Below are 12,281 nucleotides of genomic sequence, written 5' to 3'. Positions count from 1 at the left end.
TAGCACTTGTATCTAAAATGTGTCTCTTTCATAATGTCTAATTATAACAGTACTTATCATCTACGAACAGAAACTCTATATGTATGTATTTTTCCAAGTGTACCTTTGTGAATGTTTATTTCACTTTTTGTACTACATGTAGTTTAACGTGCCTACTACAACAAATGAATTTAAAATAAGTAGAATGCCTGGTTAGATGTAAGACAGGGCCTGATGGCCCTAATCTTGCCAGGTTAAATAAATAAAAACAAATAAGTAAAGTGGCGCTGAAGACACGCCGCTGCTGTACGCACCTCGACCAGCCAGGGCTTGAGCTTGTTGTCGATGATGATGTCGTAGCCGTAGCACTCGAAGCAGTGGCGGTCGTTGGCCATGACGGGCGCGACGGCCTTGAGCGAGTGCACGATCAGCCACGACACGGAGTCGAAGAGGCGCTCCGTGACGGCCTTGCCGCGCGTGCTCTCCAGGTACAGCCGCAGGTTCTGCACGCTCCACTTGCCGCCGTGGATGCCGTTGTACTCGCCCTGCGACACCACGCACTGCTCACGCTCTGGTTTTTTTTTTTTTTTTTTTAAGGCAGTTGCGCTACTACAGGTGCTTTATTGTTATTATCCTATTCACTAGCTGTACCCGGCCGCGCTTTGCTTCCGCTGAGTCTGCTTCAATGCAAAAGAAAGAAAAGAGGAAGCACACGTTTCTAATCTGTATAGGAATTGGATAGGCATCCTAGTTTCCACCTCTCCCCTATCTCTGTCCACCTCCTCCTCTTTCCTCCGCTCTCTGTCCTTCACCTCCTACCCCCTCTGTCTTCATCTCCTACTCCAGCCCCCCTCTCTCTCTCTCTCCCTCTCGCAGTCCCTCACCTGCTCCCCCCATTTCTCTGTCCATCTTCCACCCACTCTCTCCATCTCCTCCTGTCCTCTTTCTCTGTCCATTTCCTCCAACCCTTCTGTCCATCTCCTGATCCCCCTCTCTCTCACCTTCACCCTTGTTTACTTTTATTTCAAATTCACATTTCGTAGTACTATTCTATTCATAAACCAATGAGCCATAAATACAACTTTCCTGTTTGCTAACAACGTTTCACTACTGTGTCTTTAATACACTACTGGCCATTAAAATTGCTACACCAAGAAGAAATGCAGATGATAAACGGGTATTCATTGGACAAATACATTATACTAGAACTAACACGTGATTACATTTTCACGCAATTTAGGTGCATACATCCTGAGAAATCAGTACCCAGAACAACCACCTCTGGCCGTATTTACGGCCTTGATACGCCTGGGTATTGAGTCAAACAGAGCTTGGATGGCGTGTACAGGTACAGCTGCCCATGCAGCTTCAATACGATACCACAGTTCATCAAGAGTAGTGACTGGCGTATTGTGACGAGCCAGTTGCTCGGCCACCATTGACCAGACGTTTTCAATTGGTGAGAGATCTGGAGAATGTGCTGGCCAGGGCAGCAGTCGAACATTTTCTGTATCCAGAAAGGCCCGTACAGGACCTGCAACATGCGGTCGTGCATTTTCCTGCTGAAATGTAGGGTTTCGCATGGATCGAATGAAGGGTACAGCCACGGGTCGTAACACATCTGAAATGTAACGTCCACTGTTCAAAGTGCCGTCAGTCCGAACAAGAGGTAACCGAGTCGTGTAACCAGTGGCACCCCATACCATCACGCCGGGTGATACGCCAGTATGGCGATGACGAACACACGTTTCCAATGTGCGTTCACCGCGATGTTGCCAAACACGGATGCGACCATGATGATGCTGTAAACAGAACCTGGATTCCTCCGAAAAACCGACGTTTTGCCATTCGCGCACCCAGGTTCGTCGTTGAGTACACCATCGCAGGCGCTCCTGTCTGTGATGCAGCGTCAAGGGTAACCGCAGCCACGGTCCCCGAGCTGATAGTCCATGCTGCTGCAAACGCCGTCGAACTGTTTGTCCAGATGGTTGTTGTCTTACAATCTTCCCTATCTGTTGACTCAGGGATCGAGACATGGCTACACGATCCGTTACAGCCATGCGGATAAGATGCCTGTCATCTCGACTGCTAGTGATACGAGGCCGTTGGGATCCAGTACGGCGTTCCGTATTACTCTCCTGAACCCACCGATTCCATATTGTGCTAACAGTCATTGGATCTCGAGCAACGCGAGCAGCAATGTCGCGATACGATAAACCGCAATTGCGATAGGCTACAATCCGACCTTTACCAAAGTCGGAAACGTGATGGTACGCATTTCTCCTCCTTACACGAGGCATCACAACAACATTTCACCAGGCAACGCCGGTCAACAGCTGTTTGTGTATGAGAAATCGATTGGAAACTTTCCGCATGTCAGCACGTTGTAGGTGACGCCACCTGCGCCAGTCTTGTATGAATGCTCTGAAAAGCTAATCATTTGCATATCGCAGCATCTTCTTCCTGTTGGTTAAATTTCGCGTCTGTAGCATGTCATCTTCGTGGTCAGTAGTGTATATGTATTTGTATATTAAAAAGTATATAGTCTATACATGTCTAAACGTTTATAGCAGTAACGTGTAAAACTTTTAAATAAATCGGTAAGATAAATTTTAAGATTTTTCGTAACAATATTTTCCCTTTATATATTACATATATATAACCATACATTGTATGTATTAAAAATCCACAAATATTAAAGAATTGGGTACCTAAAAACACACTCCTGTTAGAATAAAACATTGTCTCAAAATTTGAAAGCAATGGGTCTAGAACTTTCGGAGATTAACGGTTTTGAATAAACTTACAATTTTCATAACGTTTCCCCTTTTATAATACATACACAGCAAATGGCGTTCCAGTAGATATGTGAATACACGCGAGTGTACAAATGCAATGTTGTGTCAAAATTTCAAAGCAATATGTGAGGAACTTTCGGAGATTTCAGATTTTGAGGAAACGAATATCTACGTTTGCCCTTTATATACATAAGTACATAAATAAGTACCTAAAAACACGTTTGTGCCAAAATTTCAAAGTAATCGGTCAAGAGCTTACGGAGATAAACGATTTTGAACAAACGAACATTTTTATTTGTATAAATTTATATTCCATTCTTGTAACGGATCTAAATCTGCCCTCCGAACTCCTTAAATCAAACACGACACAAACAGAAGTATGTAAAAAGCAACTGAATTGTCTAGATATAAGCACTGAGAACCCCAGAAAGGCTTTTCAATGCTTTACATTACATGGACATAAAAAATCAGATGACTATGGAGAACATTACTAAGAAAGAAGCTCCAAATATGGTTTTCAAGTAACTGCAGTAAAAATAAATGCTATATCAAAAATATTAAGAGCCAAGACGGCCTACAATATATGTAACATAATCATAGAGTAATGACACAGCTGGACCGAGGGTGCACTGCAAATTGCTTTCCCAGTACTTCTGTGGGCAACATAACATGCACTTTCACATTGGGGTGCATGCAATCCAACTATCAGTTTACAACATCGTGCACAGAATCAAATTGTTTACAAAATGTGTAATACTGGTTGATTCTACAGTAGGCAATCAAATTATCTCAGCAAAACTATTCCACTTAATAACTGCAACTGAAATGCAATATGGATTAAAGATGTAATGTTTTAATGCAAGACTCGACGGAAATGAGACCGCTGATCCCGTGGCCAGAAAGGAACGCTTATACAAGCTAAAAATAAGTCCCGTACCTCCCGACACACTTAAGAAACTTATTCACAAGACAATTACACGATCCCACATAAAACATTTAACAACTAAATAAAAAAGGAAACTTCGGAAAAATATTTGAGAATATTGGGAGCCACTGACGAATAAACCGAGAGTGGAAGCAACAGCCAACAAATGAGTAACAAAGGAACATAATTGCCTAGCTTTTTAGCCGATACTGGTGATGATGCCCGGCTCTAGCTTGACAGGATAGAGAATTATAAGAATGAACGAGCATTTGAGGACGGGGCTACCACGCCAAAACTAGTCGCAAATAATGAAATATAGACAAATAAAATTAAAAATAAAACATAAAGTGTAGGTACGGAATCACTATATCCAAAATTATTATCAGCTATGGACTTACAAATAAAATACTCCTCGGGAGCAATAGACAACATTTCGAAAAACTTTTGTGTTGACCTACGCTCACGTCCCTGCTACACCCAACCACAGTCACACATTATGCTCATGAGCAACTGCACTGCAATCAACTGACTTGTTGGAGAGAGGGTGCTCTCGTCACCATAATGAATGGGAAAGCCCTTGCACTGGACGTCAACATGACATCGGCAAGATCGGTGCATTTGATCGCCACCAGATGTTGAGAACACTACTGACAGGCGAAACGCACACTAGAAGATCAGAAGTATCCGGACACCTACCAGCGGACATTAATATGTGGTGTGTCCGCACTTCGCCTATATGACAGCTACAACTCTGCTAGCGACACTTTCAATCAGGTGTCTCAGCGCCTGTGGAGGAGTGGCACATTGGTCTTTCGCGAGAACCGAGCCAGAGAAGGTAGTGATGGTGGACGATGGGATCTGAGCGAAGTCGAATTGTGACTCACAGCAAAGGTGTTCCACTGGGTTCAACTCAGGCCTCATGGCAGGCGTGTCCATTACAGGAATTTTATTGTCCACAAGCCTTGGCTTTATGACAGAACGCATTATCATGGTGTTGCAAGCAATCATCGTCTCCGAACTGTTCCTCTACTGTATGCAGTAACCCTGCAAAAAGTGTTCATATCATTTATCGTTTACTTAAGTGCAATTACAGTACGACACCCCAGTAACGAAAAACCTCCCGATACCGTAACACAACTCCTCTGTGCTTCACTGTTGGTACCACATACGATAGCAGGAACGTTCTCCAGGTATTCGCCAAAGCTAAACCCTTCCACTGGAGTGACAGCAGGTACAGCGCGACTCAGCACTCCATGCCACTCGTTTCCAGATCGTCCAGTGCCCAGTGATATTGCTCTTTACGCTACTTGAAGCGTCGCTTAGCACTGACAACAGAAATGTGTGTCTCATGAGGAGTTTGTGCCGAATCTTTTTAACTGGTTACTCACAGTCGTTGTGCTGGCTGGACTGCTGGTACCATCTGGAAGTCACGGGTGATTCTTTCCGCCGATTTTATGCGATTGTTTACAACCATTCTCTATGACCCATGTCCGCCAGTACATGAGGCTGGTTGGCTGGTTGGTTGGTTTGGGAGCAAACTACAGGGTCATGCAAACAAGTCTCAAATTAAAACAATTCCCAAAAGGAGCCGGGAAAAGGAAAAGGGCGGAAAACCAACGGGAAACGACACAGAAAGAGAAAACGAAAGAAGCTAACCAAAAGGAGAAAGCGTACACTAAAAGAAAAAGTAGTGAAGGTATTAAAATAATATAGTAAATGGCCGAGGCTGGCTGGTCACAAGGATTTAAAAAACGATGAGCCAGCCACTCTGCAACACATTAAAATCTCCAGCCTAAAAGAGAAGGCGAGATGAACGCATAGAGGGACAAGAACGCCAAGGCAAATAAACAGCAAAGAAAGAGTGCAGGAGAGTTAAAATGGAGGGAGGGTGGAGGCCTGGGAAAGAAATCCAGACGCCCACCCTTAGATTGTGTGATATAAACCCCCCTTTAAGGGGGTAGATACAGTAATCATGGCCAAAAAATCACACTTTTCGAAAATAGACCCATAATATTCGTCATTTCTTTGCCTTTACATATGTGAAAATTACATGAAAATTTCTTGATTGGCTGCAGAGTTACTGATTAATATGCATCGAGATGTGCGGGCGACATTTGGTAATTCCATGCCCACCTCAGTTGTTTGTTGGTAACTGACTTTTGTGACTTCTAATTTTATCTTCGACACAACTTTCTCATACTTCTGTGACATAGAATGGCACTCTAAACTTCTCATACTTGTTAAGTAAAATGGAAATGTCGTGTGGCTAGGGCTTCCCGTCGGGTAGACCGTTCGCCTGGTGCAGGTCTTTCGATTTGACGCCACTTCGGCGACCTGCGCGTCGATGGGGATGAAATGATGATGATTAGGACAACACAACACCCAGCCCCTGAGCGGAGAAAATTTCCGACCCAGCCGGGAATCGAACCCGGGCCCTTAGGACTTGCTAAGTGATATTTTATCTTTGGTTTGGGCCAAAGGAATGATAGTCGACTGCTTTTGTTTTGCATTATTGTATATGTGGATCGATTTCAAGTATTTTCTACAGAGTGATTTCTGACGTAATTCTTTTTCACTGCCAAATGGGAAAGCGCAAGGCATCTTATAAAACAAAACGTGTGTATTTTCATGGAAATAGACACAGTAACCGTGGTAACTGCAGTAACACACCAAGTGCTTCTAAGAAGAAAGTGAAAAGCAACTATAGGCCTTCGAAATCTCCAGAGAAGATTGGAATTTTTTATATTGATCTAATGTTTAAAGAAATAGAGATGCCTACATTGTGTGTGTGGTGAACAGGTGAAACTAAATGCCGCTTTTTTAGGTTTAGGCTGCAAAGTCTCAATAATGTGCGGTAAATGTGGAAACATTGGTGCATTCCCAAACAGTGCCATGATTGGACAGAAGAAAAGAATGCATGCAATCAACAGACAAATCGTTTACACTATGAGGTGCTTAGGACAAGGTTTGTCAGGAATCAGCTTGTTTTGTGGAATGATGGACTTTCCTCCTCCAATAAAACAAACAACATACAACCTGATGGTTGACAAACTTCTGGGCTGTCTTGTGTCTGTAGCAGAAGAGTCAATGTCACAAGCTGCTGACGGGGAAAAAACTTTGGAGAAGAGTAATGAAACTGCTGTTGGTTGTGATGGTTCATGGCTAACAAGAGGAACCACATCACAACATGGAGTGTCAACAGTCATCGGGGTAAAATGTGGTAAAGTTCTTGACACAGAGTTACTGTCTTTGAGTTGTAAATCTTGTCAGTTTTGGAAAAATAAAAAGAACACTGTAGAATATGCTGAATGGATGGAGAAGCATCAAGGTAAATGCAGCATTAATCATACAGGAATATCTGGCAGAGTTGATTGATTAACCAGTTATTATGGCAATGCAATCAGAGCTAATAGCTCATCTGTTGAAAATATGAAACAAGCTGTCTGGGCTGTTTGGTTTCACAAATCTTCTACAGATGACAATCCAATGCACTCACTTTGCCCAAAAGGAGCTGATAGCTGGTGCCCGTACCAGAAAGCTTTACATGAAAATAATTTGAAAATGTATAAGCATAAAAACAACCTTCCAGTGTTAGTAATGGAAGCAATTAAGCCCATCTTTCAGGATCTTTGTGACCCAAAATTGTTGAAAAGGTGAGTGGGTGGATTCGGTCAAAATCCCAATGAGTCATTCCACTCAACAATTTGGAAAGTTTGCCCAAAGACTGGCTTGTTTGGAAGGAGAATAGTACAAATTGGGACTTACGATGCTGTGATTACTTTCAATGATAGTATGGATGGCAGATTAAAGGTTTTTGAGAAACTGGAAGTACCTGTGGGCCACAACATGATAATATATTTTAGGAATGAAGACATGCAGAGAATAAGCAGTTCCCAAGTTCCCAAAAAAAGGCAAAACAGTCCACGAAGGAATCAAGAAAAGCAAGAAAGACGCTCAAGTTACAAAGTGAAGCTAGGAAAGAAGAGGAGCAAGGAGTGTTTTATTCATCTGGGCAGTTTTACTTCAAAAAACTTGTATTAAGGTATAGTAAAAAGATTTTCAAACTTCAAAGGTGATTTTCTCGGTTCATGTATTTCTAAAATGGTTTCCCTGGTAACTCTTTGTGTAATGCTCATATTATCTTCTAATTTTCAGCGAACACTCTCCATTCCATGATCTACAGCACTGACTAGAAGATCTAAAAAAAAATTGAAATTGAATGATTTATGATCTTCTTGTTGTATATTTTGAACGAAAAGCTGTTTATATATTACTTTTTTAATAAAAACATTTACACAAAGAGAACTTTGATGATTCTAGAGGATGTTGTAACTGTGTATTATACCTACAATTCTAAATTGAAATAAATGCAAAATATTGGATACTTATTGTTCTATAACGAAAAACGTGATAATATTCACATTTGCATTGTTAATTTTTCCATCGACAATTGGGGCTTTATCAACCTACATTGTAACTCAAATATCTGTTTACATTGTTGCCAGAGCATCTACATATCTGCAAAAAAAATTTCATAGTATTCTCTTGCAAACTTTAGGGGGAGGGGGGAATAACAAAACAATATTTGCAATGCAATAACTGTATCTACCTCCTTAACAATAAAACGTAAAACATCAGCCACTGAGGCGTTGTCGCCCAACACCGGAGGAAGGCCGCTGGGAAGGTTAAGAGTCCGCCGCAGAATGACTAACACTGGGCAGTCCAGCAAGATGTGGACGACAGTCATGTGAGAGCCACATCAACAACCAGGTGGGTCCTCGTGACGGAGTAGGTGACCACGCGTTAGCCAGGTATGGCCGATGAGGAGCCGGCAAAGGAGAACGGAGTCCCTGCGAGTGGCTTGCGTGGACGACCGCCACATATTCATTGCCTTCTTGAGAACACGTAGTTTATTTGGAGTACTGAGGATGCGCCAGATCGTGAAAACTTGCGGTGGAAGACTTGAGGTCTGTCTCATCCTGCTTCAGTTGTGGTACTTCCTGCAAGTTTCCACTTTACGATCTCATCGTCGTCAGTCGACTATGACAGCTTCAGAATGGTTGGAATGTCGCTGATAAATCTGTTATCCAGGTAATATCCAGTCACTAGTCCACGCTCGAAGTCAGTGAGCTCTTCTGGCCGCTCCATTCTGCCATTGCTGCTCTCTTCTGACATACACAATACTCCCAGTCTCCTTTTACACCGGCCGTCCCGCCTTTCGTGATATTTAATGGCCAATTCAGCACTACGCAGGGGTTCCTGGATACTTTCGATCAGATGGTGTAGAAGCGAAGATTCCCTATGACTGGAGACGAATTAATCTGACCCCGTTCTACAAAAACAAAGACGATGCAGCTGACTGTGGAAACTATGATGCAATAAAGTTAATAACACAAACACTGGAGCTATGCGAAAGAGTTCTTTCCAACAGATTAAATAAGGTAACAAAAACTAAGCCCAACCAACGTGGTTTTTCAAGCTGGTTTTATGCGCTATACAGCCGCTAACATTCAGATAAAATCCTAATCGAAAAATACAAAGATCGAAAGAAAGACATCCATTTCGTGACGTCGAAAGAGCTTTATACCATGTGCCAATAAAGGATATACGGCAGGCTCTTCGCACTCAGTGTGACCCATTATATTCTCATACTATTAAGACAAAAGTTGTAACCATTGGAGATATCAGCGGAGAATTCGATGTAAAACTTCCGATCCACCAAGAACCTGCTCAGAGGGCACTGCTATTCACTCTGGTCATGAACTTTGTCACAGAACATCTGCAGACACCAAATCCATGGGCACTTTTATGCGCTGATGACAAAGTTCCAATGGCAGAACCTTACCAGAAATTCAAGATGACCGTAATGTTTGGTGCACTGTGCTAGAAAATGTATGACTTAAGAGTAAATAGAACTAAACGGAATATATGTATTGCTAATCTTCAGGAACGGCCACCAGTTACAAACCGCGACTACATTTAGACAATGTCCTTACATCAGTACACGTACCTTAGATCGGAAATAACACCTACAGCTTGCACAGATAAAGGCACTGAAAACCGTACAGAAATTGGGTGGTTGCATTGGTGGTCACAAACAGGAGTATCCTGCCATGTGAAAATGCCTGACGAAATCAAAGGAAATGTACACAAACGAGCGATAAGATCAGTTCTAACGCGTGGTTCAGAAAGTTGAGCCTTGCGCCTTTCAGACGAACGAAAGCTTCAGCTTACAGAGACAGGGAAGCTAAGCTGGTCTGGAGCAGTAATCCTAAAAGACAGAGTAAGAAGAGACCACGACCGGGGCTCGGTTGACGTAGCAAAAGAGCGGCAAGACAATCGCCTACGTTCGTACGGGCAGAACACATGACGTGATTTTAACCGTACAACAAGAATAACCGTCTGCTGAGAATTCTTCTGGGTTGTATGGCCGCGGTCCATGGAACACTTCTATCGCTGACGTTTCGTCCAAAGCTGCTTTGGACATCTTCGGAGGTACTCCTGGTTGTACTGAGTCTTGCCGACTGACGCGTCGGACGTCGAAGAGCGGCCTAAATACCGTGGAAAGTGGGCGTGGTCTGGATTTCAAGTGACAGCAGAGATTAACCTTGTCAAAGATGAAACATAACTATCGATCACAGCACGTCAAAGATAAAAACTTCTCATCGAATCTGTAGTGCCACAGTCCATACATCGCTGCGTTTCATGGTTTCTTATTTCCTGCTAAAATTATCCCCATGTTAATACACTCCTGGAAATGGAAAAAAGAACACATTGACACCGGTGTGTCAGACCCACCATACTTGCTCTGGACACTGCGAGAGGGCTGTACAAGCAATGATCACACGCACGGCACAGCGGACACACCAGGAACAGCGGTGTTGGCCGTCGAATGGCGCTAGCTGCGCAGCATTTGTGCACCGCCGCCGTCAGTGTCAGCCAGTTTGCCGTGGCATACGGAGCTCCATCGCAGTCTTTAACACTGGTAGCATGCCGCGACAGCGTGGACGTGAACCGTATGTGCAGTTGACGGACTTTGAGCGAGGGCGTATAGTGGGCATGCGGGAGGCCGGGTGGACGTACCGCCGAATTGCTCAACACGTGGGGCGTGAGGTCTCCACAGTACATCGATGTTGTCGCCAGTGGTCGGCGGAAGGTGCACGTGCCCGTCGACCTGGGACCGGACCGCAGCGACGCACGGATGCACGCCAAGACCGTAGGATCCTACGCAGTGCCGTAGGGGACCGCACCGCCACTTCCCAGCAAATTAGGGACACTGTTGCTCCTGGGGTATCGGCGAGGACCATTCGCAACCGTCTCCATGAAGCTGGGCTACGGTCCCGCACACCGTTAGGCCGTCTTCCGCTCACGCCCCAACATCGTGCAGCCCGCCTCCAGTGGTGTCGCGACAGGCGTGAATGGAGGGACGAATGGAGACGTGTCGTCTTCAGCGATGAGAGTCGCTTCTGCCTTGGTGCCAATGATGGTCGTATGCGTGTTTGGCGCCGTGCAGGTGAGCGCCACAATCAGGACTGCATACGACCGAGGCACACAGGGCCAACACCCGGCATCATGGTGTGGGGAGCGATCTCCTACACTGGCCGTACACCACTGGTGATCGTCGAGGGGACACTGAATAGTGCACGGTACATCCAAACCGTCATCGAACCCATCGTTCTACCATTCCTAGACCGGCAAGGGAACTTGCTGTTCCAACAGGACAATGCACGTCCGCATGTATCCCGTGCCACCCAACGTGCTCTAGAAGATGTAAGTCAACAACCCTGGCCAGCAAGATCTCCGGATCTGTCCCCCATTGAGCATGTTTGGGACTGAATGAAGCGTCGTCTCACGCGGTCTGCACGTCCAGCACGAACGCTGGTCCAACTGAGGCGCCAGGTGGAAATGGCATGGCAAGCCGTCCACAGGACTACATCCAGCATCTCTACGATCGTCTCCATGGGAGAATAGCAGCCTGCATTGCTGCGAAAGGTGGATATACACTGTACTAGTGCCGACATTGTGCATGCTCTGTTGCCTGTGTCTATGTGCCTGTGGTTCTGTCAGTGTGATCATGTGATGTATCTGACCCCAGGAATGTGTCAATAAAGTTTCCCCTTCCTGGGGCAATGAATTCACGGTGTTCTTATTTCAATTTCCAGGAGTGTATTTCGATGGCTTCTCTATATAGCCGTGGATAATAGTTCGTCATAGTCCATAAAACTTCAGTTTCCGAAAATTTCACTACGTGATCACCTGATTGAAAAGCATGTTCCGCCACGGCTGATTTGTCTATTTTCCCTAGTCGGCCAAGACTTTTGTGTTCCTTGAACCGTGTATTCACACTTCTCTTTGCAGTTCCAAAGTAGACCTTACCACATGTACACGGAATCTTGTATACACCTCTCGCAGACAGAGGGGGACGTTTGTCCTTAACGGAACGAAGTGCTTGGCCTATTTTCTTAGTTGGTCTGAAAATAGGTCGAACGTCATGTTTCCTTAAAATCTTGCCGATTTGATCCGTTACTTTTTTGATGAAGGGTAGACAAACCGTGTTCTTCCATCGCTGTATCCTATCG

The 12,281-nt window shown here is 44.4% G+C and overlaps 1 protein-coding gene across 1 annotated transcript in view; it reads right to left on the bottom strand.

Annotated features, from left to right (window-relative positions):
- The window catches only part of LOC126473676 (polyglutamylase complex subunit TTLL1-like), a 235,701-nt gene that overhangs the window by 46,770 nt on the left and 176,650 nt on the right, over window positions 1–12,281 (bottom strand). Inside the window, exon 7 of the mRNA XM_050100912.1 lies at window positions 294–524. Within this exon, the coding sequence (XP_049956869.1) occupies window positions 294–524 (231 nt within the window). The remainder of the gene's footprint in view (window positions 1–293; window positions 525–12,281) is intronic.

The sequence above is a fragment of the Schistocerca serialis genome, chromosome 4 (assembly GCF_023864345.2).
Source record: "Schistocerca serialis cubense isolate TAMUIC-IGC-003099 chromosome 4, iqSchSeri2.2, whole genome shotgun sequence".
Lineage (NCBI taxonomy): Eukaryota > Metazoa > Arthropoda > Insecta > Orthoptera > Acrididae > Schistocerca > Schistocerca serialis.
Note: the sequence above shows the minus strand (reverse complement) of the source record. Positions and strands in the feature narration are given on the sequence as shown.